The 27,856-nt window shown below is 46.0% G+C and overlaps 2 protein-coding genes and 1 long non-coding RNA gene across 8 annotated transcripts; 1 reads left to right on the top strand and 2 right to left on the bottom strand.

The window, feature by feature from the left end:
* Positions 1–246: 246 nt before the first annotated feature.
* On the bottom strand, positions 247–16,522 carry DDX42 (DEAD-box helicase 42). Of its 4 annotated transcripts, XM_039700653.1 has the most exons (20): positions 16,402–16,520; positions 14,598–14,834; positions 13,848–13,998; positions 13,200–13,261; positions 12,155–12,191; positions 10,581–10,730; positions 10,253–10,357; positions 9,567–9,686; positions 8,996–9,172; positions 8,377–8,505; positions 8,086–8,185; positions 7,833–7,880; positions 7,262–7,359; positions 6,118–6,394; positions 5,440–5,666; positions 4,118–4,228; positions 3,522–3,623; positions 2,459–2,989; positions 2,299–2,368; positions 247–1,858 (listed from the first exon to the last, which is right to left on the bottom strand). In XM_039700653.1, the coding sequence occupies exons 2-20, from the start codon at positions 14,816–14,818 to the stop codon at positions 1,554–1,556; spliced, it is 3,021 nt and encodes a 1,006-aa protein (XP_039556587.1). In that variant the 5' UTR covers positions 14,819–14,834; positions 16,402–16,520; the 3' UTR covers positions 247–1,553. The 4 variants fall into 4 exon arrangements, with proteins under 4 accessions (XP_039556587.1, XP_039556589.1, XP_039556585.1 ...); XM_039700655.1 differs by having other exon boundaries at positions 247–1,891; positions 1,936–2,989; positions 16,402–16,522; XM_039700651.1 differs by having other exon boundaries at positions 247–2,368; positions 16,402–16,522.
* CCDC47 (coiled-coil domain containing 47) lies at positions 16,450–27,105 on the top strand. 3 transcript variants are annotated; one of them, XM_039700658.1, is made up of 13 exons: positions 16,450–16,568; positions 18,785–19,050; positions 19,170–19,277; positions 20,076–20,250; positions 20,433–20,554; positions 21,094–21,159; positions 21,900–22,001; positions 22,832–22,942; positions 23,253–23,338; positions 24,065–24,123; positions 24,646–24,755; positions 25,142–25,309; positions 25,544–25,705. In XM_039700658.1, the coding sequence occupies exons 2-13, from the start codon at positions 18,790–18,792 to the stop codon at positions 25,622–25,624; spliced, it is 1,449 nt and encodes a 482-aa protein (XP_039556592.1). In that variant the 5' UTR covers positions 16,450–16,568; positions 18,785–18,789; the 3' UTR covers positions 25,625–25,705. The 3 variants fall into 3 exon arrangements, with proteins under 3 accessions (XP_039556592.1, XP_039556591.1, XP_039556590.1); XM_039700657.1 differs by having other exon boundaries at positions 16,498–16,573; XM_039700656.1 differs by lacking the exon at positions 16,450–16,568 and adding an exon at positions 16,580–16,777 and having other exon boundaries at positions 25,544–27,105.
* On the bottom strand, positions 27,093–27,841 carry LOC120498205. Its single transcript, XR_005626647.1, has 2 exons — positions 27,686–27,841; positions 27,093–27,292 (listed from the first exon to the last, which is right to left on the bottom strand). It is a non-coding gene; the product is annotated as an uncharacterized LOC120498205 (long non-coding RNA).
* Positions 27,842–27,856: the final 15 nt, after the last annotated feature.

Genomic DNA, 27,856 nt, shown 5'->3' with positions numbered 1-27,856 from the left:
GAAATGAATCACATGTCCTGGGCTGTATCCTTCCCTCTTATAAAGCAGAGGAAAATCTATTCTCCAGGAGACCTTGAAGCTAAACCAGGGTTTGTGAAACATTTTGGGGTGAAAGATACTAAGAAAACCCACAGGAAGTATTTTATCAACTACAATCCACAACTTCTGGATCTCCAGACTGTCAGTTCTCCATTCGCACATCAGGGCAGCCAAAGGAAGAGGAGAATAAAAAGCACATGCTGCATGTTTTTGTACCAGTAATAAAACATTTACTAGAGCAAGCAGAAAGTAAATGCACAGCTGATAAAGAAAACATCACAATGTCACAAAACCCTGACAGCTTCTGGTACATCTTCCAGTGGAAACGAGCCAGCGGTGGGTGCTGACATGTCCCAACTGAAAAGTTCTTCCCTACCTTGTGGCAAAAAAAAAAAAAAAAGAAGTTAAAAAAATGGGAATACACACAATGAGTTAAAAATGGGCAAGTAAGATTTTACAGATTTACTACATGTGTCCAAAACAAGGCCAGATTTGAGCTGTTTCTTCTCACTAATTGTTTTCTGAGTTCTCCCTAAAGGCTTCTGAGCAACAGATCCCTGAATTTCTGAATGTTCTTCCTTTAGCCACACTTACTGGGGGGCTCCAGCCTCTGATTGTTGTGGTCTATCTACATTGTCTTCCCTTTTTTGTTTTTAATTTGAAGAAAGCACTCAACCCTCTCAGAACAGAGGGTGCATAGGCACAGCAGAGACACAGGTTTGCTATGCAGGCTTCCACCAGAATGAAGGATCTTCGAAAACAGAAGGTTCTTAAAAAAAATATCTGGGCAAAGGGATTGGAATTAAAGTACTGACCACAAACAAGCCAGGGAGTCCAACCTACACTACAAGTGAATTTGTGGTTTGCTGGGATGGAGAAGGATCCCTTGAACAGCTCCACACACAGCAAAATTAAAAAAAACCCAAAAAACAAAAACAACCAAAAAATGAAATCAACTTGCTCTGCCCCACCTTCAGCAAAGCAAATTGATACATTCTTAGTTGATGGGGAGAGAGGAAACGGGGAACCTGGAGACCAAATTATTTGGGGAGAATATGTGAAAAGGAGATGGAGGAAGAACTCACCATACTGACCAAACTGCTGCAAGATTAATGTCTAACAGGCAGGTCCTGAGCATCTCTAGGTGGACTGGACTGGTTTGTAAATGTGAACGCTGGTTAAGAAAAGACTAATTTATACTTCTATGGACAACAGTTTCTTAACGTTCCAAGGATGTGGAACAGCTTCTCTTTGTCAAGAAGATCTGTTTAAATCCAGCAGAGTCACTCGAGCACTGAAAGTTTCAAAGCAGAACCCAGGGAGCTTTATCAAAATGATTTCTTTCGCTAAGTGTTGTGTGCATGAATCTGTCCGCAGATGAACTTGCATGGGGGTTCTCATGGTTTCCTTCTCCTGCCCCAGCTGCTCAACAACCAGTTACCAGAAACCCCAAGAAATCCTCTGGAAAACAACACCACTACCTGCAGAGATTCCAGGCTGTGAACCCCCAGCCTTTAACTGTCCCACCGGCTCTTCTTCCGTTTTGGGGGCTCTGGGACAGCAAAACCATCTGTCTTGTTGTCCCGGCTGTTGGCCTCCTTCCTGTTCTCTCCATTCCTGCTCTCGCTGTTCCTCCCCTCGGTGCTGTTCCTGCTGTCACTGTTGTTGCGGTTGCCGCCCGGCACGTCGGTGAAGTGCCGGCCCTCGCCGTGGCGATGGACGTCGCCGTGCCGGGAGGGGTCACTGTGCCGGCCACCGCCTTCGCTGTGGCGCTGGCCCTCGTTGTAGCGTTGGCCCTCGTTGAAACGTTGGCCATCATAGCGTTGGCCATCGCTGAAGCGTTGGCCATCGTTGGGCCATCGTTGAAGCGTTGGCCCTCGCTGAAGCGTTGGCCATCGTTGAAGCGCTGGCCATCGTTGAAGCGTTGGCCCTCGCTGAAGCGTTGGCCATCGTTGAAGCGCTGGCCATCGTTGAAGCGTTGGCCCTCGCTGAAGCGTTGGCCATCGTTGAAGCGCTGGCCATCGTTGAAGCGTTGGCCCTCGCTGAAGCGTTGGCCATCGTTGAAGCGCTGGCCATCGTTGAAGCGTTGGCCCTCGCTGAAGCGTTGGCCATCGTTGAAGCGCTGGCCATCGTTGAAGCGTTGGCCCTCGCTGAAGCGTTGGCCATCGTTGAAGCGCTGGCCATCGTTGAAGCGTTGGCCCTCGCTGAAGCGTTGGCCATCGTTGAAGCGCTGGCCATCGTTGAAGCGTTGGCCCTCGCTGAAGCGTTGGCCATCGTTGAAGCGCTGGCCATCGTTGAAGCGTTGGCCCTCGCTGAAGCGTTGGCCATCACTGAAGCGCTGGCCATCGTTGAAACGTTGGCCATCATTGAAGCGTTGACCATCACTGAAACGCACAGCAAAATTAAAGCGTTGGCCATCGTTGAAACGTTGGCCATCGTTGAAGCGCTGGCCCTCGCTGAAGCGGCCACTACCGCCGCCGTCCCCTCGGCCACCACCGCCCTCTCCTCGGCCACCACTGCTGCCCTCCCCTCGGCCGCCACCACCACCCTCCCCTCGGCCACCACCACCCTCCCCTCGGCCACCACCGCCCTCGGCGCGCCGCGGGGCCTCTCCGTGCCGACTGTTCCGGCTGTCGTTGTACCGCTCCCTGACAGTGCCGCCGCCCTCCCGGCTGTTGGTGCTGGCATTGGCGCTGTTGAAGCCCTGTGCTCCGGGGCTGGGGAAGGAGGGGACGCTGCTCAGGCTGCCCGTGCTGGTGAAGCCGGGCACTCCCTTCGCCGCCGCGGTGGCTGCCATGGGGCTCTCGGCACTGGCGGCGTTTTGCTGCGCTGAACTCGTCGGGACGGAGTTCAGGCTCCCGGCGCTGGTCCAGCCACTGGCACCAGCAGCAGAGCTCCCAGTCTTTTGGTTATTTAAACTTGCAGCAACAAAGTGACTCTTGTACTGGGACTGCAGGAGAGACAAGAGAGAGCAGGTTTGGCTCTGTGCTGCCCCACAGAACACGGAGTCTTCGTGTGTTTACAAGACCACCTTGGATTTTGGGGCAACAGAATTCCTAGAAAAAGTCAGTCTTGGAGTGATTACATTCCTCCTGTGCTTATGGACACAGAGGCACCTCCTACCAGACAACACCAATAAGGGAATTCTTACATTGTGGGGTTAATTTTTACACTGAAGAGAAAGAGCTTCTGTTTCCCCTTTTGATTGCAATTACACTACTGCTGCAAAGAAACCTCCACAGAATCAAGCCCAGGTGCAGAATCCAGAAAGAGAAAGGAGCAAAGAGGCAGCAGAAAACAAATTAAGTTTGGCAAATTTATGCAAATGTGTTCAGTCCAGCCTGCACCTAATTCCACCATTCGGGACTGCCATGCTGAGTGTGCTCCAAGTGACACAGCCACAACCACCACCCTCAACTTCCCTGAAATACCAGGGCTGCTGCACTTTCAGGGGAGAAAAGGAGTCCCAGCATGGAACCAACCTGGAAAGCTGCTTTCATTGCTGTCAGCCTGTCCCCCATGGCCCCTGTGGATGGCTTGTAGGCCTCATAGTTGCTCATCACACTGTTGTTGTTTCCACGGTCCTGTGCAAAAACACAAAGGGCAACAGCAGAGGTTTATCTCACACAGACACACTCAGTTCAACCACTGCTCACATCTGTCCTGTCCCTGCACTCAGGAAGTACATCCACTAAGGGTGACAGACTTCTGAAGAGCCCTGAGCAGTGGAACAGTTTGCTCCACTGTTTTTTTTTTTAATGCCAAGAATCAGACTGGAAATGGCTGGAAATTTTGAAGTAATTTATCAGCATCTATTTTACAGCCTATTTTATGAGGAATCTCCAAACCTTCTGGATCATTCTAGCTCCAAAAAAAAAAGCAGCTCTTAACAAGAGAAGAAGAGCACAGGAGACTTTCACTTGAGATATATGATCCTAACTCTGAAAGATGCTGAGCTATGAGAAACTTCTAAAGCAGACACTGTAATCCAGTACCAATTTTTAAATTAAAGAGTAATCAATACTAAGTGAAAAAGGTCCAAGAATCTGTGAACAACCCCTTCAGCATCTCTACTTACAGTATTTTCTGAGCCCAGCCCGGGGCGTTCACGGTATCCCAAGCCACCACCACCAATATTCAGCTTCTTGCCCTTCCCTCCTTTAAAACGGGATTTCCGGAACCACGGATTCTGTAAGAGAAGGACAAGTGTTTCTCAACACAGGGAATAAAAAGCTTCACAAATGCATGTAATGAGGCTGAGAAAAAAGGCACACTGAGCATTTCAAAAGACAAATGCAAATACTGTTTTCCATTTAACCACACAGCTGCTGTAAGCAGTTCTGTCATGTGGGTCTGATGCTTTGAGTTACAAATGCTTTCTATGAAAACTAATTTTACACCTTCAACTCTCATTCAGGTTAAGGTTTTGGGGGTTTGCATTCTAATAAACCCAGGAATAAACACAATTTCCAATGCCATCACTTGGGAGCTCTGCTCTTGCTCATACTTTGGTTTCACTGATTTAGCCCAGTGCTTGGCTAAGGAGAAATGAGGGTCTGTCAGCAAAACTTTCTGTTCCAAGCAGTGACCAGGGACTGTCAGCCCAACCAGACCTGCTGTTTCCAGGTGGTTAAATAATAGCTGGCTGCACCTCTTTTTATGCCCTACAATCCCTCCAAATATGAATAAGTCAATTGGCTTCCTACATGCTCCTCTCAAGGCAGTTAGGGGAGCTCTGCCTCATTAATTCTGTCCCTTCTGAAAATGCTGCCTTTGTCACAAAAAGTATTTACTTTTGGCAGCTGCTGTCCAAGCTACTTGCTAATGTGTCCACAGGCCTACTAATCCATCTCTGAATCTGGGAGTTGCCAAAAAGTCCTGGGCTCTCTTGCAGCTATACAAGCAGCAAAAGACAAGAAATTAAAGAGTTGATAAGTTCAGTGGCACAAGCAGAATTGCAGCAGCTACCTGTCACACCTATATATAGCAAACCTGCCAGAGAGCACTGCCAAGCAGGTGGAATGATCAAGCAACAATCCTTTCACAGAGGGAACGTCCCTGTAATTGTTTTCTAGTTTAGCTTTCAACTAAGCTGCATCCCCCAGGTGCCTGCTATAAATCTGACTGTAATGAGACACTGGAATGCTCTGCTGGCATCAGCAAATTACAGCTCCTAATTTCCTAGGCAGTGCCTGGCCCCAAAATAGATCATATACTGTGTTACAAAATCTTCATGGATTCTTTCAAAGGCCATTGAAACCACTAGGAAACCTACTTTAAATCAGGACAGATCCCCAAAAGGTCACTGCAAACACGTGATGGAGCCAGCAACACGAGCTGCCTGATTTTGCGCCGAATCTGGAGCGACACTTCCTCACCTCCACTTTTGCTGGTTCATACCTGCATTGCCAAATCCAGCAGCTCTTTGGAGACGTGCTGGTTGGCACCCTCCAGGTTTCTGACGAGGTCACCAGCGAAGTTGCTGTCCTTGGGGGTCAGCAGAGTGTAGGCCACCCCCTTCTCCCCGGCGCGGCCGGTGCGGCCGATGCGGTGCGTGTGCGTGTCTATGTCCCGAGCCACGTCGTAGTTGATGACAGTCTTGATGGAAGGGATATCCAACCCTCGAGCTGCAAGAAAGAGCAACGTGGTGGGAAGTGTCATTACCCCCAATTAACTCAGAGCAATTCCTCTGGTACCCTGCTCTGGTCCTGCAGGCAAAAGGAATGTCAGCTGATGAATGAAGAGCAACCACTTCCTTAAGACACAGCTTTTCCTTCTGTATATTAAAAAATGTCAGGCTGTAATTTAGGTATCATTAAAAGAGACTAATAATAACCCCCCTTGCCAATGCCATGTACTGCACAGGCACACAGTGAGACTCTTGGGGGTGTCTGTGCAGGGCCAGGAGTTGGGTTCCATGCATCCCTTCCAGCTCAGGATATTCCTCTGTTCTGAAAAGCACCTGGAGCACAGTGTCCTGCAGGTGCAGAATCCAACCTGGTTGCCTTCCACTGAACCACGCTTGCCTTTCTGCTATACCCACAGCTTGTCTGAGCTGCTTTCCAGAAGGTCACGTACCTGCCACATCAGTAGCTACCAGGATGGGGATGCCCTTTTTCTTAAATTCCGAAATGACTTTGTTCCTCTCGCTCTGGTCCATGTCCCCATGGAGCAGCCCCAGGTTATGATCCTCCTGCTTGAGGTTATTGGCCAGCTCCTCTGCGTTGGCTTTCTTGGTGACGAAGAGGAGGACGCTGCCGGAGGACGTGAACTCCACCAGGCGCCGCGTCAGCCAGTTCCACTTGCTGGGCCCCGAGGGGAAAATCTCCACAATCTGAGTGACATCTTCATTTGCCTAAGGGGACAAATGTCCTCGGAGTCAGGAAGGTGGGAGCAATACACAGAGCTCCCACACACTCTGCATCACAGTTAATAGAGTGCAGCTTACAGCACTACCTGCAAGTTTTCTCTGAAAGATTTCATTTTTACACATTTTAATATTATATTCAAGGATGATACTCCCATTACATAGTAATAGTTTAGATCAATGAATAGAGGCCCTGTGATTGAGCTGTGAATGCTGGTGCTTTCCTTAAGCAAAATCAAGGAAATTTTTTCCCAGAAAGAAGGGACTTCAGGCAGTCATTTCTTTTGTTATAAAGGGATCTGATGTAAAAAAAAAATGCAGAGAACTGGTTGAAAGAAGGATGTTCTGAAGACATCTTGTGAAATTTGTGAAGTTTCAATATATCATTAGCAGAGTTTATATCTGCCCACTTCATCAGCTTCCTACCAGATCCCAGCCTGCTGACAGTTCAGCTGTCACTGTCAAGCAAGTCCAACATCAACATTCCCATGTAAACTATAGGACAGAGATTTTAACTTTCAAATTCTTCACTGCAGAAGTTGCAATGGCTTTGTTTATGCTTTTGAGATAAAACTGAAAGATACAACCATTGATTCAGCCTAATAACAAAAATAAACCACCACATTAATGTTCTACTCCTTGATGAAACCTCCCAACACTACAGGAATATTTGTTGGTGGAAAGGTCAACAAATAAAAATAGAAACCCACTATTTCTAAAACTTTCTATTTTTGCTAAGCACAAATTATTTAAAACTAACTATAAATTATGATTCCTGCAGTTTAACTTAAACTTCAGAGAACAGAAACAGAACAACTCCCTGCTCTGAGTGTCTCACAAGTATGATGGAGTTACCTCTCCAATGTCTCCCTGCACAACCCGAATTGGGTCGATCAGAATATCCCGAGCCAACTTCTCAATCTTCTTACGGAACGTGGCACTGAACAGGAGGGCTGCAAGAGAAACAGGCTTCAAACTCCTCGAAGTAGAAACTTCCTTTCAGAACTGTAAAAACACTGCACAGATGTTGTGAAGGAAGACCTGGATTCCTGATGTCACTGAACTGAAGCTGAGGTTTTATGGGTTCTAATAGAAATTACCAGCCACTGTTAGAATACCATGAAATGGAAACACAATTCATAGCATCTGAAATATTGATACTACAGGGCTGTGAACTTTCTCTCATGGCAGCTCAGAACACTGAATTTCAAGGCATATGAACATGAATTCAGCTAATCATCTTTGCTCTGGGTGCAGTCGGTGGAGGGATTACAGAGAGATGAGTTGAATGCCCACATGTCACAACTGCTCCCTCCCAACAGCCCACGCTGAGAATAACACCAGTGGACTTTGGCACAAGTCTCCTGGTGAGGCTGTGTCCAGAACTGGAAATCCAAGCCCTGCTCCAGACTCACTGTTTACTCACTCTGTCTGTCAGGACGTACGTGGCTTGCGATTGATCTGACCTGGTACTCTGCAAAGGAGAAGAAATGCTCTAATCAACCCTGTAAGCTCATTGTTCAGAAAAACTAAGTCAAAATGCAAATTCATTGCTTTATTTAACATGTAATCACAGAAAGAATGAGTGCTTCTCACTCACTATTTAATTTTACAGACCCTCCTAAGCTGGGACTGGGCACTACTGCTTTCCAAAATAATGACTTTGATTCAGTACTCACCAAACCCCATATCAAACATTCTGTCAGCTTCATCAAACACAAGGTAAGTGACTCTCTGCAGGTTTGTAGCTTTCTTCTTCACATGATCAATCAGACGACCCTAGTAAGAAAAAACTCCAGCTTTTTAAAGCACCTTTAAAAACATGTTAATATATACAACCACCATCCTGACTTACAGCAGAAAACATCTCAAGGCTTCAGTCTAGAATTAAGTGTCATAGGAACAGATTCTTACAACTTTTTTGAGCTGAGCAGTGCAAACCCCTGGTTTTGGTGGCCACAGGTACTCACTGGTGTGCAGACCACGATCTCTGCCCCCTCCTGCAGGGCCTTGGCTTGCTCCCACATGCTGCCTCCTCCGTACACGGCCACGGAGCGCAGGTTGTAGGCCTTGCCAAAGCGCTTGCACTCGGAGTGGATCTGAGGGAGTGACACAGACACAGCACAGCTCACGTCAGACAGCTCTGAGGCAACACACCCACCCTGGAAATGAGCACGGAGCCCGAAATGCACTCCTCAGCTACTGTCTTAATGGAACAATTCCAAACTCCTCAGGGGTGAATACTTCAACACATGTGGATAATTTCCAGTAACTTGGCAAACCTACTTGGGCATCCAATATTAATTTAACCTGCAGGCTCTATCCTTCTGCACATACAATTTGTCACAATGCATGCACAGCATCCTAAAAATAATATAGGAGCACGGTGCAAAAATATAAAATTTTAAGTTTGTCACGATTCTTTAAGGCAACAATGGTAAGACAGAGCTGTGAGCTGGACCCAGGTTACTCATGCACAAAGTAGTTTTTTCAAATACTTTCCTGAGGTTATCTGATAATTTCTGCCAAGAGCTTTGCCTTCTTCTCCAAGCAGACTGGCTGGTACATAGAGGAATGCTACACACCTACCTGCTGGCAGAGCTCCCTGGTTGGGCAGACAATCACTGCAATGGGACCATCCCCTGGTTCAAGCTCCTTCTGATCCATGATGTGGATCAGCATTGGCCAGATGAAGGCGGCTGTTTTCCCACTTCCAGTCTTGGCTATCCCAATCATGTCTCTGCCACTTAGTGCCACTGGAACACCCTAAAAAGAAGGAGGTTCTAAGCCCACATTATGCCCAGTCTTGCACATCCTTGTGCTGGACAGTACAGGAAAACTTGGGTAGAGAGGAAAGGCCAAGACAAAAAACCATGAACTTCTCATACATTTCTCTAGGCAAGAGACATCACTTGAATGTTCTTCACTCACCAAAAAAAAAAACAAACAATGTAAGAGGAATATGGATATATTTACAGTGGTCATTCAACAAGAAAAAAAGTGGGCAAACTTCTATTTAAAAAATACCAAAGCCATTTTTCTAGAAAAACCCACTCTGCAGGCAACTAGAATTGTATTTATCTTCTCCTCATGTGGATGAGGGAGCTTTGCATGTGTTGCTTTAGTTCTCTTTACAGGTTTGAGAAGTAACAACACTTACCTGACATTGTATTGGAGTGGGTTGGGTATACTCAGATTTCCTAATCTGATGCATAAGTTGCTCATCAAACCCAAAATGAGCAAAACTACTGCCAGGCCTTGGAGGAGCAGCCCCGGAGACCTTGGAAAGAGAAAAAGATCTTTGTTCATGAACAGTGAGACAAAAACAAAGAGCAATCTGTTTAAAAAAAAAAAAAGGTCTCTCTGCCTCTGGAAAATCTGGAAAAGAATTATACTTTCTGAGTGGACATTAAATTTAACTGGTGAAAATTCCAGATGTGTTGTGTAAATAAGACCTTCAGGTATAAACATTTAATTATATGTCAATCAACATGAGCTACTAAACATTGTTTTTACCTCCTTGTGTCTAACTGGTGATCTACCCCAAATAATTCCCTTCACAGAAGGTCACCCCAGTAATATGTCAAAAATGGCAAAGAACTAATTTCTGCATCTATTTCCAGTTTTAACTCCTAGCTCTGGAGGTCTTTAGCCCACGTAGCATTCATCACTGCCCACTTTCACAAATCCATAGGAGACTTGCAAGAAATCAACGTCACTGCAGGTGTCTGACAGGACTGGATTGAAAAGCTGGAGTTCCCAGTGAAAATCTTCATTTGAACTAAGATAGCCCAATGCTGCGAGGGAGATAAAAGCTGCTGGGAGGGCAGTTTTGTGTCCACTTACCCGGAGGTTCAGCTTGTGCCGTAACTCCACCACCTGCTGCGGGGTCAGGCTGGTGATCTCCTCGTGCTCATCATAGAAATTTTTCTCAAATGGTGGATATTCAATCTGCAATGTAATTAATTCATTACTCAGTTAGTCCAGACTCAAGATTCCTTTTTTTTTTCTGAAGTTCTTAATTGTCTGCCAGAACATTTGCTTAAATGAAGCCATTTCAAGGAAATTTAGTATGACTTACCTAAGAAAGCACTGCAATATTACAGGAGCCTCCTCAGCTCCTGCTTTCTGGAATGCCTCAAACAGAACAGAACAGAAGAGAAGTGCCTCCTACCTCTGAATGGTCAATAGGTGGAAGAGGATCAATGATTTTTTTGGATGGTGCAATCGGATTCCCGTCACTGTCATACTCCAGGTTATCCTCTTCCTCCTCCTGCACCACTCCAGCAGTGGGGTTCTCTGCCATGTAGCGAAAATATGCTTCCTGCAGCAAAACAGAGCAGCAAACTCACACACCATAGGATGCAAAAGCACTTCTGCTGGTTGAAGGGATGTATGTGCTAAGTGGCTGCTTGCTTTCACAGCCACCACTGAGGAAAAAGGTAACTACTTTCACTAGAACTGATTCTTCTAATAAACACCAACAGATACGTCCTGAAGGACAAGAAGTACAAATGAAGAAAACAACTCCAGGGTCAGCTACACCACAAAATGCTCCTAAAAGCCAAACTTCTCTTGTGTCTGCTCAACAACTCCTTCTACCAAGTTTTGTTGTTTAACAGAAGGATCTATTCTTATTTCCACATGAACAGAGCACAAAGAACAAAACACTGTAGGTTTCTAACCAGAAAACACATTGTAACTAAGCAAATGATATTGATTTTTTTAAACATGCTATGCCAAAGATAGTTGCTTTACTTCCCCTAACTAGAGTTCAGGAAATTAAGAGATATCTATTTTTCATTGAGAGAGTCAACAACAAATGTGAAAGAAAGTATTTCAGAAGAGTCCTTCAAGACAAGCCCGAGTTAAGACACTGTCACCCTGCCACATGCCATCCTCACAGCTCACAAAGATGTTTGTGTCTCTCAGATTTTCACTGGCACACCAGTGTGAGGCTTTCTCATAGAGAAAACACCAGTCTTGCTTGACTTGAAGCAAATATTTAAGATCAGATTTGTAAAGCAAGGCTCAATTACAAATCTGCTCATCTGGCTTTTCCATTTTCCTGGCCAATTATTCCTCAGTCACAGAGCTATGCCCACAACACACTTGAACAACAGCTGCCCCCAGGCATGAAGTCACCTCTGCTCAAACTCTGGCACAATTACACCCACCACACTGGAAGCAGAGGCCTTCAAGGCCAGACAACCCTGCCAAGCTCTGCATTAATGCAAGTAACACAAGTGTTAGTAACTACAACTCAGTAGGAAGGTACATTTTGAAATACAGTTTTTCCTCTTTATTATTTCTGCTACAGTGATACTTATAAAGCTCAATGAGAACTGGAGCTCCTCTGAAAACAGGGATCAAAAAGCCTGATTCTTGCCCTGATCAGACCCCACATTTCACTGCAAGGAGCCTCCACAGCCTCTCCCTGGTGTCCTCTGGAGCTGATGGTGCTAATGGCAGTGTGTAAGATCCTCAGGCACTGAACAATCTCTACAGCAAAGTTCAAACTGACTAAAAGAAATATTCTTCAGTGAATGCAATTGTCTAATATTCTTCTTAAAACACCTGGAAGGGTAGAGACAGCAGGGTAACCACTACAGCTTCCTGCTGAATTGTCCGGATACTGCACACGACACTGGAATTTTGTTTGTCCCTAGCAGTTAGGTGGTTGGAGAGGGAAAGTTAAAAAATACAAAACAACAAAAAAGAAGATAGAAAGACTGCATAGGAACTCACTTGGTCATCTTCCTCTTCAATGTCATCTCGAATACCCCTGGAAAAACAAGCGGAGAAAAACTTCCCTGCAAGTGTTCCACAGACTCAGCTCAATAGTTTCATTTGATTAGTGCTGAGCTCCAGGTTTTGTGGAAGACACAACACTATCAACTTGGCAACATTTATATTCCCAACCCATGGAGTTTTCACATCTGGTGCCAACCATAGCAGTGACCCTGCAAAGACTTCTCTTTACTTCTAGTACTGAGACTGAAAGATTAGGATTCCATCTTCCCAGCAGAAGCCACATCAAAGATCATCCTGGTCTAAGCTCTTGAGGCTACAGAAGTCCCATAACTGAAGAGGAATATGAGCCAGGAAGTGCAAATCCAGTTCAGAACTTGCCCAGGTGGTGATTTGGATCCGGTGCTCTGTGTCAGGACCATGTATAATCTGATCAACCCCGTGCAATGTAACTTCTACCAATACATCTGACATTTCTATCAAGAATCAACAGCAGAATTCTTTTCCTTACTCAAAACAAATAGATAAGCTGCACAAATTTAAACTGTTTTAAACTCCAAATGTAGTACCCCCATCACCATGTGCTACCTAATCTATCAGCTTTAATGGCTAAAACCTAGCCCAAGTTTAGAAGAGCCTCCAGTAGTCCAGGTACAGCAGCACTGACTTATTCTGCTCACATAAATGCAATTTTAAGCTAAACCATTCTGATCTCTCCAAGGGTGTGGGAAGCAGAAAAACCATCCAGGCTGATCTGGAAAGTGGCAGAGCACAACGTGTTGCCCCGATTTCTGTGACCTAGAAAGGTTTCTGGCATGGAATAACTCTCAGCATTGTTGCAGCCTGCCATGGGATGCTGCCATGGATTCTTCCCTATTATCCTATTTTTACAGCACAAATGGTTACCTACAGCATCTCATCACAAGTTATTGATGCTTATTAGGTATATACTACATTGCCTAATGAGAAACCATCATCAACAAAATGCACAGGAATTCTCTGAGCACCACACAAGGCATGGGAATGATAAAAGAGAACTTACTTAACGTTCTTTTTTTCTTTGTCTTTATCTTCAAGTCTCTTCATGTCTCGAGCAGCTTGATCCTGGCAGGTCATAAAGTTGTCACATGTTAAAAAGACCAAGGTGGTAAAACATGGAAGGGAAAAATGTTCCTGAATAATTAAACCATTATGTCACAGAGACAACACTTATTGGACTAATCTTTGTCTTGTTCTGTATCTGATTATGGTAAATAAATTCTCCTACTAGTACCTTTGAATTTATACACTACTCTAAGCTTGTGACAGTGTTATTGAAAAATAAATTCCCCATATTCCTCCTGAATCCAACTAATAACAGAACTGTTAAAAATCAGCTCATCATAAATACAAACAATTTCCATTTAGGTAGTGAAAAACACAGAAAACCTTAGTCTGATATTCAGAAACAAGCAGAGCTCTATGTTGCATTGTTCTGACATCCTCAAAGCAGTTAAGTAGTTAAGTTATTGTAAGTCACATCCACTCTCTGTTTATCAAATCCATTTTTGAGGTCTAACACCATCCTACATAAACCCCAAAGTTAAGTGTCATTTTGCAGCTGCCAAAGCCCTGAGTGACATCTGCTGCCCCTGACTGCACACAGGGACAGCCACAGCAATGAATAAACATTCCCCAAGCTGGCTCTTGCCTCCACTTCAGCCATGAATGCCTCCAGAGGATCATCATCGCTGTCAGAGTCTGCTGATTTGGAATGGAACTGCTGCCGAGTGGGGGAATTCTCTGCAGGAATGTAGGGCAATTCCACATTGCTGGAATCTTCCTCTTCATCCTCAAAGTACCTGAAAAAAGGGAACAACAGCCCAGTCAGCACATGGCTTACAGCACTGTGCTGCCTTTCATGGTTTCTGGTTGAGTCAAGGTACCCACATGGACAAGAGAAGATGCTGAGATTGATTTATTTACAATTTTTCATGTTAAAACTTCAAAGCAATGGCAGGGCAAAGAGATATCATAAAATTGAGTCTCTCTTCATCTTTCTTGTAGGCTCCCTTCAGGTACTGGAAGGGACACAATTAGATCAGCCCCAAACTTCTCCAGGCTGAATAATCCCAACTTTCTCTATCTTATTTAGGCATTCATGCAGCCAAGAGAAGGGTTAGTAAAGAACTGTGGAGATCAATGTTTCCCTGTGCAAAAGACACCCAAATTTATCCTACTTGGCTCCAACTCTGAGAAGAGCAAAGTGAATAAAATATGTTCTCAAGAGGGGAAAGCTGGAGGAGGAAATCTTTTGCAGGCTACCATAGCATCTCACAGTCTCCTAAGTATATTATTCAACATTTATTTATATAAATGTCACAGATACTTCCCCCAACCTCAGAAACACAAAGCCATTAAAACCCAGAGCTACATAAACACAAGAAGTGGCTGCACTTACGCGTTCTCCTCATCAAAATTGGCCCTCTTTGAGCCAATTTTGTAGAAGGAAGGCAGCTGAGGAGGCCCCGACTTGGCGAACGCTGCCGAGGAGCCGGCGGTGCCGAAGGCGCTGTGGGACTGCTGAGACAGCTTGGGCTCCTCCTTCTTGCCAGGTGTTATGGCAAAGCCACCAAAGCCAAAGCCTCTCTTCGTGCCAGGTCCACCTTTATTCCAATTCATGATGCCCCCGATGTAGCTGTTAGAAGAAGAAAAGACAAATTAATGCTCTGATTCGGGCAGTTAGGGGTAATTGTTGTGATTGTTCTTGTTAGTTGATCACTTCAGTCATGACACAGGCACTTGTGGGACTCTGAGTGACAAGAGTTCAATCTGCTTCCCAAAAAGGATGGGGCTCTGGTCTTTTGACAGAAATATGAACATACCCACAATTCCAAAGAAGAATAAAAACAAAGTGGTTGTGTTCCAGAACAGGTCATGTCCCTCAAGGATTACTGAAACCCATTTAAGATGTTACCTGTGCTGTTTGCAGTCTAAGACAAACAAACCCAAGGCCAGAACTTTGAACACCAGGAGGAACAAGAGCTGAAAAGGCAGCTCAGTGCATATTTTGCATGCCCACATTGTCCCATCTGTAAACGTTTCATGGCCTGTCAGTGCCTCACTCCTGAACCCAGCAACCTCCAGAAAATGGGCCCAGAGCAGCACAAGGCCGTGTGTGAGCCAAAATCCAACTGCCTCTGCCTCTCAAACCACCCTCAGATATACACAATCTCTATTTCACATATTTATATGCTCCCCATCTCTGTTTTTCAAACAATATTTTAAACACCCCACATAACAGTGTCTGCCCAGAACTCAATTTTCTACGATGATGACTGAACTGATATTATTATATATTAATATAATATTCACAGTTTCCATTCTTGAATAATTTAGTAATTTACATGGTCAAGCAAACCATACCTGTAAGGCAGCAAAGAGAGCAAGACACCCACTGCTCTCCAGTGCATTTAACTGACTGTCCAAAGGCTGCCAGTCTTATTAAACAAATCCTCAATCTGAGAATCTTCAACAAGATCAGAACTCAGTGGCAAAAAAAACCACCTTCAAAACAAACTGAAGGTAAATAGTGCAGCCATTCCCTGTGCTGAACATTTACCAGCTTGGGGCTTGCTCAATAAACCTGAGAGCAAAGCTCAGTAGTGGATTTTGGGGGAAACCCTGTGTTCAGCTCTCCATGAGTCCTGTTTTCCCTCTTGTCTGACACCCTGCAGCTTTTACACCTGCGGATCCGTGGCACTGGCAGACCAAAAAGCACAACAGAGGGGAGAGAGGTGGAACCCCATTTCTGCTGCCACAGCACAGTGGGGATCTTTGAAAACCGCTAAGTTAAAATCTGATTGTAAGAACCCTTCCTCACTGCACTTATCCACCTTTCCCCCCCTTCTGCTAGCTCAAAAAACGAGGCGAACCACTTTTTTATTGGCAAAAGCACAAAGCACGGTCAGCTCGCCCTGCAGGGAGAGGCTCCCACAGGCAAACCCCGGCGGCTCCGCTGCGGGAGGGAACTCGCGGGGCACGGAGCCCGCCCGCGGCGCCGGGATCCGCGGGCACGGCCGCCACGGGGCCCGGCCGCTCGCGTTCCACGGGGACCCCAGCCCGCCGGGATCGCCCGCCGCAGGGCACGGCAGGCACCGGGGCGCGNTGCCGCCAGCCATAGGCCCCGCAGGGCGGCGGGGGAGGCTCCGCCGCCGTGCCCAGGCCGGCCCCGCCCGCCCGCTCCCTCAGCGCCCCGCACTCACCGCAGCCGCCGCCGCCGCCACTTCCCCGGTTACCGGGCCGGGGGGTGGGGACGCACGCACCGACGTGCCCACGCACGGTGCGTCAGTGACGCGCGGCCCGGCGCAGGCGCAGCGCCCGCCGGTGAAGCGGCGCGGAGTGAGGGCGGCGGGAGCGGAGCCCAGAGACGGTGAGGTCAGCGGCGGCACCGGGAGCGCGCTGCTCTGCCGGTGGTTCTCGGGTGGTTCCCGCAGGGCTGGGCTGGGCTCGCCCCCTGTCCCCCCCTCACGCGTGTGTAGCGCACGCCCCCGCACATGCGGCGGGGCCCGCAGTGCGCAGGCGCGCCGGTGCGGCGGGCGCGGAGCGGAGCTGAGGGCGGGCGCCGGGCCCGTGACTCAGGTAACGCTGCCGCGGCCCCGCCGCACCGGACACCCCGCTCCCACCTCCCCTGCTCGCCCCCTCCGCGGAGCTCCGCACCGGCAGGGTCCCCGGGAGCGGCAGCCCGGCGCGGAGGGCACCGGGCGTGCGCGGCCTGTGCTGCGCCCCGCGGGGCGGCAGATCGCTGCTTTGATCTTGTTCACCTTGACTCGTGTACCGGGAAGGAGCTGGGAGCACCGAGGGTGGTGTCCCCGCTTGGGGCGGGGGTCACGGTCAGGGCCCGACCTGCTGGGGACGGGCGCTAATCCAAAATGTGGCACCGAGCTCGGGTCTGGGCTCGGGATCTACCGAATGTGAATGCCCTGCACAGGCAGCAGCAGCAGGGCTTGCCTTGGGATTTTGGAAGGAGTTTCTCTTGCCAGTGGGGTCAGGGCAGCCGGTGTGGAGATGGGAGAATGGATCGGTTCCTCCGGCAAGGGAAAGCCGGTGGCGAGCGGGTCGTGCAGGGCCTGCCGAGGATGTTCTCCTTCCTGGAGCTTGAATTTGGAAGCCGTTCTGACACATTGCTGACCCCAGCTCTCACCCACCTGTGGTTCAACTGTATCCTTCAAATTGGCTGCAGAAGTTTATTTTGTGTTAAGCTGTTTGGAATTGTCAGGTCTTCTGAAGGTGGATGTGCTCAAATAGTTTTGGAGTTCTTAATGTGAAATGTTAGAGTTTGGTCGAGCAGGTGGCTCTGTTGTCCTGTTGTTTTTTACAGCGTGTAAATTCTGTCCTATTGAAATTGTATTTTGGGGGTTTTTTTCCTGCTTCAATTCACATAAAATTGTGACGCTCCCACACAATGTTCCGAATTCCTGGGCTCGGCCTTGCTGAACTTTCCATCCTGATTAAGGTTCTGTGCCCGTGTTCTGCGCGGGTTTTTGCTGGAGTGAGGAGTGTTTGACAAAGGTGTTTATTTTAGTCGTCCTTGTCATTCATAGCAGTGGGTTCCCTGCATGAGGCACTCAGAGGAATGCTGGTCAAATTTAGAAACAAATCATTTCTATTCTAAGTTTGTGAGGGAACACTCTGATTAACATTCAGGTTCCCACTCGGATCTGGTTGCGGGAGGAGTAAAATGAGCCTGGCAGCAGAGCCTGATGCAGCTGATCCTCTGTGCCTGGAAGTGCAGCTGCGGGGTTGTTGCTGCCTTTTTTGGACCTTGGAGAAGGTGCTCCAGTCTGAAGGGGATGTTGGGACTGTTTTGAACTCAAGCAGAAGAGACAGGAAGCTGAGGGCAAAACAAGGGGAGCTGACAAACTCTGCAGGGTTCTGGCTGATGTGGGGAGAGCTCTGGGCTCCTAAGCCCCAGTTTACTCCTTTGTTCTGGAGAGTATATCTGTCCTCTTCCTTTTTTGGCACAACTTCCAGCAAAAGGTCTTTGTCTCTATGCAGAAATCATGAGGGGACACTGTGGGAACTTAGTTTTGAGTGTGCAGCCTAGAAATTCACAGACGAGCACTTTTGGACTAGCAGAGGCTATCAGAGCATTGCTGTTTAAATGAACCAAGTGCATTTTAAGATTTACTGCTGCTGTTTCACATTCAATGCTCCAGCTGTGCCTAACTGCTAATTAATAACAACTGTAGATATAGAATGTGGTCTTGGAAGTGAGCTGGCAGAGCTGGCTGGGAGATGCTGTTGGAGGGTCAGTTTTGTAGCAGAACATCCCTGCTTTCCATCTCAACAGTGTGGCCAGATGTGAATTTGCTGCTGCCACAAACAAGAGTCCAGAACCTCTCCTTCAGAGCTATTTTGTTCTTGTACCAGTGGTCACTTTCTTTATAGAGAAGATAGCAAGATCAGGCACGGGTTTATTTCTCTCTCTGGTCTGACTCAGTGTTTTCACATTGTGCACTGTGGGTTGGGGGTTACTGGAGCTGTGATATAACAGGACTGACAAGGACTTTTTGCAATGATTGATTTTTTTTTCCCAGTTAAAATGAAGAATTAAGGACTTTTTGCAATGATTGATTTTTTTTCCAGTTAAGATGAAGAATTTATATATTTTTATCGCTGTCCTGTTCATCCCATGGGGCTTTTCTTTGGCAAAGTATGATGAATTTGAGGATGGAGATGACATTATGGAATATGATGATAATGACTTTGCTGAGTTTGAAGATGTGAGTGAAGATACAGTCACAGAATCTCCTCAGAGGATCATCACTACAGAAGATGATGAAGAAGAAGCCACTGTAGAGCTTGAAGGTCAGGATGAAAATCAGGAAGACTTTGATGATGCAGACACACAGGTAAGGCCTTGTCTCCTTCCTCAGTGTTTTCTAATAGTGTCTCTGCACCTTTCTTTCTCTTTTTGGCTTTCACTTGCTGGGCTTTGGATTTTCATGCTGTTTGTGATTTTATCCTTTAGGAAGGTGACACCGAGAGTGAGCCATACGACGATGAGGAGTTTGAAGGGTATGAAGAGAAACCAGATGCATCTCATAGCAAAAATAAAGACCCCATAACAATAGTTAATGTAGGTATAACTGTTGATCCAGTGTCTGCTTGGAGTTTCATCACTTATTTTCTTAAGACAGTATGCCAGGAATGTCTCTGGGGTCCTAAACAATGAACCCAGTGTGTTTTTAGCTTGTCTGTGGCTTAAGTGTCAGGTTGGAACTTGTCAGCTTGGTTGGTTTTTGAAGCCAAGCTCTCTGCACACCCTGCATCACCTTTTTGCCTCCCAAAATAGTTTTTCACAGAATGATCAGGTGCTCAAGGTCTGCCTTTCTATTACCCCTGAGTTCTCTTTTTAGGTGTTATAGCTGACCTTGGCAGTGAAAATTAACATTTGGGCACTTTTATGACTCTGAGGTGGCAAGGTCAGGAAGGCTTCCCTGCTGGTCCATGGAGTCCGTGGCTCTTGCTGGCATCCTGAGAATGTTCCTGGGCATTGGGTGTTTGGATTTGCAAAGAAGTTACGTGATGATCAGATAATGCTGTGATGGGCAGGGTATCAAGCTCAAATGCTCAGTGAATTGAAGTGCTGGACTGTACTCTGAGGGATGTGTGGTAGCCCAGGCTCACTTGGAAGTGAGTACTTTTTTCCTATTAAGCAGGTATTTTGGGAATGCTGTTATCAGTTGTTCCCTGTATGATTACTGTGCCCCAATAAGCCAAGTGCTTTTTGTAGGTTTAGCTCTCTCCTGTTGCCTTGGTGGAGCTTATTGCTCCACCAAGGGGATGGAACTTCACTACTCTGTTTCCCAAATTTTTGTGTGTATAAAATCCACTTGTTCAATATGTAAATCACAGCTTCTGTTCCCTTACACAGGTCCCTGCTCACCTTCAAAACAGCTGGGAGAGTTACTACATGGAGATCCTGATGGTAACAGGTCTCCTGGCTTACATCATGAACTACATCATTGGGAAGAACAAAAACAACCGCCTGGCTCATGCTTGGTTCAACACTCACAGGGAGCTGCTAGAAAGTAACTTTGCTCTCGTTGGTGAGTTCCATAATGACAAGGATCTGGTTTTAGTATTGAATAAAGCTGGGTTTAGACTGGCATTTAGGATGTAGAGAATCCTTCTCTGTACTGTGGTATCGTGAGCTGTAAGCCTTCTGCTGAACTGTGGTGTCTCAATTTGTGAGTGTAGATTGAGGTTCTTTCACTGCTGTTTTCCTCAGGGGATGATGGCACTAATAAAGAAGCTACAAGCACTGGGAAGCTAAATCAAGAAAATGAGCACATATATAACTTGTGGTGCTCTGGAAGGGTGTGCTGTGAAGGAATGCTCGTCCAATTAAAGGTAAGAATGAGGGAGTTTGTGGTGTTGTTTACGTGTCACCAGTTGTCAGGTTCTAGTGGGCAACATGGAATCCCAGCTTGGCAGTTGTGCTCACATTCAGACACAGAGTTCTGAGTACACACACACGAGGAAAAACTGGTCATCTGAAGGTCTGTACAGACCTGTAGTCTGCCCCTTAAAGTTGGCACCAAAGAGCAAGTGCTTGCAGGAAGAGTATAAAAACCAGAGGTGTAGTGTGAGCAGAGGTAACTGTAGGCTGAAGAGCCCATTTGCCACTTAGAGGGGTACATGGACCAGCAGGAATTCCAGGGAAGAACAGCAAAGACAAATACGAAGCCCTGGACCTAGGCTGGAGCAGTCCCACAGTTCTTGTTCTGACTTGAGGGAACAAAGCCCTGAGAAACTCCTCCAGTGCAGAAAGTGGGCCTGCTTTTGAGCTGTATTGGTCACACAGGGAAAACTCAGGTTAGATATTAGGAAGGAGTTCTTTACTGTTGTCTGCTCAGCTGTTTTCTGTGTTTACCACCTTGTGTTTTCAGTTTCTCAAGAGACAGGACCTGCTGAATGTCCTGGCACGCATGATGAGGCCAGCATCAGACCAAGTGGTGGGTACTCAGCCCTTTGGATTAACTCTGACAAACTGTTGCATTCCTTCAGTTCTGCTCTGCTGATTTTGATTGTTCCAGGTGATTTCTGTAGTGTTCCATATCTTCCAGTTCAGTAACTATTAAAACAACCTCAAAGAATTGTTTGTATTTCTTTCCTGCCTGTGAAATTCAAACTGCTGATGACTGGAAGTTGCTTTATCTGTGGATTTTATCATTCGAGTGGTTTTGTGAGTCTGTCATGATTCAAGATGTCATGTTGATAAAAAGTGGTTTTACAATCTGAAATACTTAGTGATTTTTCATCTGTCTGTTCAGTCTGACTGAATAGGACAGCCTAAATCCATATGTTGGTCTGGATATTATATTCTTAATGTTACCCTTTGCCTTCCAACTTGCTCTTAGAGAGCATAAGTGCCAAGAGAGGTTACATTTGGAAGAACAGGGACTGTGTGCACTTTCAATACTCTTCCCATGCATCTGTAATTGTATTTACTCACATCAAAATATTTAATTGCAATTTATTTTTACAACTTTGCTGTTCTAGTCACTGTTATTACAACACAATACTGAATAGTGTGCTCAGTCTCCTTAAAAAGCTTCCTTACTTTAAGACATACTGAAAAGCTTTAAATCAACCACCTTTTTCTTAGCTCTGTCTTTGCTTCCTTGTTCTTAGGAATCAAGGTATCAGACAAACATTGAAATCTGACCAGGGCTAATAACGTTCTATTTCACAGCAAATAAAAGTGACAATGAATGATGAAGATATGGACACGTATGTGTTTGCTGTTGGAACCAGAAAAGCACTGGTGAGACTTCAGAAAGAGATGCAGGACCTGGTATGTACATGCACATTGATAAATAACAGCATATCAGAATCTAATCTGCATATTCATTGTTTTCTTGGGAACAGCTGAAAACCTGTGACTGACCTGTTGGAATTTGTGTGGAAAAGATATTTCCATTTACAGATAAAAGTCTAATGGAATCAACCATCAGAAGTGCTCCCCCCATCAGGCCTGCAGAGAAAGCAGCTTACACCTTTCTTTTGGGGTTAATTGGTTTAGGAGAGGCTGCAGATTTTTGTCACCAAACATGAGTGTCACTTCACCTCATTTCCTTTGCACAAAAGACATCTTCAAGGATTGAGAAGTAAACTTATTTAGTGATATATGATGTGGAAAATTTAGGTTTAAATTATCTGTTTTTACATGATCTGAAATGAAAACTTTCCATATGTTTAAGCCATGAAAAGAATTGCAGAGCTTGCCCAGAAGCCAGTAATAACAAGTCATGTCAAAAAAATCTTTTCTCTCAAGTAATAGCATGATGTGTGGTTGGTAGAATGCCAGTTTTTGTTCTGTTATCAAACAATGTAAGCAAAATACCTTAATCAACTTTGAACACTCAAGTATGTATGTATTAAAATTGTGTTATCTTCTTCCTTAAAATGCTGACTTCTGAAGGAAAATACTAGCTGAAAGACTGTTGGTGGCTGTGTGCTTTACTTTGTTTGAAATGTCCCCAGCCAGGATGAGTGAATGGGTGTATTTTTTATTGTTTCTTTTCAGGTACTTTTAGAGGTCCCTCTATTGCAGAACAGTTCAGTCTGATAAGATACTTACGGGCTTGTGTTTCTTTTTCTTTTGCATTGTTCTCTTTGAAACAGAGTGAGTTCTGCAGTGACAAACCTAAGTCTGGTGCAAAATATGGGCTTCCAGATTCACTGGCTATTTTGTCAGAGATGGGAGAGGTCACAGAGGGAATGATGGACGCTAAGGTAAACCTGAATGAATGAATACAAATACTCCTTGGTAATCCTGGCATTTACAGCTTGTGTGTTCTAAAAAAGTTTAAAGGAAAAATTAAAGGGGAAAGTTCATGTCTTTGTCAGTTCACTGTGGCAAGCTCAGCACAGCAATTTCCTGAGTGATACATAGAACCATAGAACGATTTTGGTTGGAAGGGATCTTAAAAATCATCCAGTCCTAGTCCCCTGCCATGGGCAGGGAACCTGGCAAGCCCCTATGGAGTGGGTAGGCTGCAGCTGGATTGGTGTTGGGAAAAACTAAGCCCTGTTTCTCTTTCAGATGATCCATTTCCTCACACACTACGCTGACAAGATCGACTCTGTCCAATTCTCGGACCAGTTCTCCGGTCCAAAACTTATGCAAGAGTAGGTACAAAGGCTGAGCTCTCCTGGGGCTGGTGGTCAGCTGTGCCTCAGCAGTGCACAGCCAGCAGCTCTGCTGCTTCCCTGAGCCTCCTAGGCCAGAGGTGCTTTCAGGGGCTGCTTCAGAATTGCCAAGTGGTGGGTGATGTGTCTTATCTGAATTACCACGTAGGTTTTTGCACATGCCTGTGTATTGTGCTCACAGGCATATAAATAAATGAACAAAAAGGGACACAGTTTGATTTAATTATAAGAAAGCTTATGTGTATACCTTGTACTAAAATTGTTGAGGATCTGTGAAAAGTAAGCCTGAGATTTTCACATTAAAATACTGTGGGATTTTAGGCAGTGAATACTTAAACTCTTGAGAAAATATTTTCTCCTAAAATATTTAGAGATCTTTAGTGGTATAAACAACAAGGGGGTGTGTGAAGCTGAATGTAATTCAAAACATACAGGCCTTCTTAGTGCTCTCCTGGCCTCTTCACATTTAGAGGGGCTGGTGCTGTATGTTTTCACATTCATGCCTTTTCTCTGCAGGCTTTTGGGTAAAACACTTGGGGAATCTGATTGGTTTGAAACTTAACTTTGGGTTATAGCCAGGCTTTTAATGTTTATTTTTTTTCAAGTACTTTCCAAGTGTCTTTGGTTCTTGATGGTTTTTTGGACCAATGTTAGTTACTTTGTGTTTTTCTTCACTTTTTCCAAACACTTGTTTCTTTCCTCCAGGGAGGGCCAGCTTACAAAACTGCCCGAAACTAAAAAGACACTTTTGTTTACATTTAATGGTAAGGGCTCTGTTGTCTGTGTGTGTCTGGGGGAGTGTGTGGCTTTATTTGGGTAAGTCACATGCTCACCATCTGTCACCTGTGGAAGATAATGTGTGATGAGTGATTTCAGTGCATTTAGCAGGACCATTGATTGACAAACAGAAGGCAGCAATACACTGGGGGCTGAGTAGCATGTTGTCACAGTAACAGGACACTCAGTCTTGCTGTTACTGACCTCAGCTCACACTTCCTCTCAGGGTGGTTTGTTTTTAAACCACAAGCCTTGCAGTTTGAACTTGCACAGGCTCAGTTGGTTTACCCTGGTTTGAAATAAAAGTGATCTGTTGGGAGAGCTCTAGAAAAGAATAGATCTTCAAATCTCTTCAAAATGGAAGCCTATAGCTCTAAATGAAGCTTCCTACAGAGCAGAATAAGAGCATCTTTATTTCATGAACAGTGTGAGCCATAAGGGAAGAGCCTCACAGCAAGCAGATGAGTTCTGCCAGTCTGTGTGAATGAACAAGGAACTCTTTGTTTCAGTGCCTGGTTCAGGCAACACTTCCCCAAAGGACATGGAGTCTTTGCTGCCTCTGATGAGCATGGTTATCTACTGCATCGACAAAGCAAAGAAGTTCAGGCTGAACAGAGAAGTAAGTAGTGCCTGGTTTTCTGTCTTGTGACATTGTGTGGAGCTGGAACCATCCCCACTGGCTCCTTAGGGATCCACTGGATCCTTCTGTGTGGAGCTGGAACCATCCCCACTGGCTCCTTAGGGATCCACTGGATCCTTCTGTGTGGAGCTGGAACCATCCCCACTGGCTCCTTAGGGATCCACTGGATCCTTCTGTGTGGAGCTGGAACCATCCCCACTGGCTCCTTAGGGATCCACTGGATCCTTCTGTGTGGAGCTGGAACCATCCCCACTGGCTCCTTAGGGATCCACTGGATCCTTCTGTTCCTCTACGACTGGCAGAGACCCTGCATGCTGCTTGTGGGGAAATCAGTACAAACTGCCTTTGCTTTTCTCTCTGCAAAGGGTAAACAAAAAGCTGACAAGAACAGGGCTCGGGTGGAAGAGAACTTCCTCAAGCTGACCCACGTGCAGAGGCAGGAGGCTGCCCAGTCCCGCCGGGAGGAGAAGAAGCGCGCGGAGAAGGAGCGAATCATGAACGAGGAGGATCCCGAGAAGCAGCGGCGGCTGGAGGTGAGGAGGGGTCCATGCTGCTGGCAGATCCCTCCTAGGAGATCTCCAGGGCTGCCTGGAGCTGTAGTAGCAGTGGCAGCTTTGATTTCTATTTGCTGCTCCTTTCTGAAGCACGTGAAGGGTCCGGGTGAGCTGTGAACCCCGCGCTGGAGGGTTTTGTTTGGTTCTGAAAGGATCTGCTTGTTCCTTGAAGAGATTGCCTGTGTTGAGTCACATCCCTGTCCTTGCCTACAGGAAGCTGCTCTGCGGCGTGAGCAGAAGAAGCTTGAGAAGAAGCAGATGAAGATGAAGCAAATCAAAGTGAAAGCCATGTGACTGTGCTGTGAGAAGTGTCTCGGTGCCGCCTGTGGAGCTGTAACTCACGGGGTACAAAGACCTACGTAACTCCATAACCCTCTGACTCCTTGAACACTAGTAACCATTAAGAGAAAAGGTCTTGCATTGGTGTTACTTATTTAAGTATTACAGCAAAATGTGTGGAGAGCTTTGTCTCGGCAGTTCTGTTCCAGGTGGTACAAAGTTTTGCTACTTGTCTGTTAAAAAAAAATTTGCAATATTCTCGAATGCTTTTTGTCATTTGTTCTTTAAAAACAGAAGATTGTAAACCTGTCCATGCGTGCTGGTAACATATTCATACTTTGGTTTTAAACTTTGGTTTTAGTTATTGTGAGGGAAAGGGGAAAAACTTAGGGGGAGGCAAACTGCACAATAAACATTTACTGTGTGCATTTATTTGCATCAAGGCACAACACTTAGAGCCTTCCATACACAGTATGGATTCTTCAGGGATTTAAGCCCAGTAAAATATAAGTTCTAATAGAAGTAGAGATTTTTTTATCTTCATTTTTTTTTTTTACAAACAAAGGCCTGAAGCAGTATTAGGTCACCTGTGGGCATGATTGGCTTACGTGTAAAACACAGAGATGGTTAGAACCAAGGGGATGGAATACATGGACACTTCCTACTTGTGTGTTTGGATGCTGCAAACTTAACACAGTGTGGAATCTGTGATGTCAGCACAGTGTTCCTTCAGGAACGAGTTCAGCCAGCTTTCCTTCAGTACTTTTAACAGTTCAAGTTTGCCTCAACCCCTTCTCTCCTGATCTCAGCAGCTGCTGCCCAGTTCACTTCAGCCAGGAGCCAGATCTAGTGGAGTACCTGCAGTTCCTGATCTCCCCAGGGCAGTGAAAACGTTTCAGAGGGTGTTCATCCTCTTCAGTGATCTCTTCAGGGTTTTGAATCTAAATGGGAAGAATGAAGTGAATGCCCTGTGCAAGCACTTCGCTGGGAGAGCTCTGCATTTTATAAATGCTTCCTGTCCAGAAGGCATTTTATTGTTGCTTGTAATAGACTTTTAACCGTTTTGTGGGGAAACAATTGTCCTGCATTTTCTTGTTCAATACTTCATGGAAACTTGGTTCTGAGGCAATAAGAATTAGCTGCTGTTGAAACAGCAATTGCTTAAACTCCTTATTCCAGCATGGGATACTTCACCCTGATTGAAATGCAAATGTCTGTAACCTGATACATGCAAATACATTAATTTTATAATGGTTGGTAAAATTATTTAAAACCAAAACTAATGTAGATTATGTGAAATTTTAGCACTATTTAGCTTTAAAGATTAATATGTTATTGTTTCACAGAGTTCTTTGAAAGGAAATACTAGTTTGTGCTCTTTTGAGTAAGCAGACAGCTTTCCTGAAGTCCCATCCAGTTGTGGGCCATGGCAGCTAATTTTGTAATACAAACATTGAAATGAACAATCTAATGAAGAGTAAAATATAATTGAAACACTCCTGCTTTACTTGGCTTGTCTCGGTGTTCCTTTCATTCAGCAGGCTCTGGAGAACACCTCCCAGAAGGTCCAAGCTGTGAGCAATCCCCCCTTGTCACCCAGCCCCAGAGCACTCAGTGTCACATCCAGTTGTTCCTTGGACACCGCCAGGGGTGGGGACTCCAGCAGCTCCTTCCAGTGCTTGTCTGTTAAAAAAAAAAAAAACAATATTCTCGAATACTTTTTGTCATTTGTTCTTTAAAAACAGAAGATTAAGAACCCCTTCTGTGAAGCAATTCCTCCTGATGTCCACCCTGAGCCTGCCCTGGCCCAGCCTGAGGCCGTTCCCTCTGCTCCTGTCCCTGTTCCCTGGAGCACAGCCCGGCTGTCCCCTCCTGTCAGGAGCTGTGCAGAGCCACAAGGGCCCCCTGAGCCTCCTTTGCTCCAGGCTGAGCCCCTTCCCTGCTCCCTCAGTATCCTTTTAAAGTGAGGGAACCCAGCACTTGAGGGGAGGCCTCATCAGTGCCTGGCACAGGGGGGGTCGATCCCTGCTGACCACACATTTTGACAATCCAGGTGCCATTGGCCTTGCTGCCCACCTAGCTGCCTGTCAGCCAGCACCCCCAGCCCTTTTGCAGCGGGTTTCCTTCGCAGCCCGCAGTGCCGCGCGGCTGGATGTGGCCAGCGCTCAGACCCTGGCGCTGCCCGCTGAGGGAGCCAACATGGCGCCGCCTCCTTCCCCGCCGCTGGCGGGAGCTCCGCCCGTGACG

This window comes from Passer montanus, unplaced genomic scaffold (genome assembly GCF_014805655.1).
Source record: "Passer montanus isolate IOZ18808 unplaced genomic scaffold, ASM1480565v1 scaffold142, whole genome shotgun sequence".
Lineage (NCBI taxonomy): Eukaryota > Metazoa > Chordata > Aves > Passeriformes > Passeridae > Passer > Passer montanus.
Note: the sequence above shows the minus strand (reverse complement) of the source record. Positions and strands in the feature narration are given on the sequence as shown.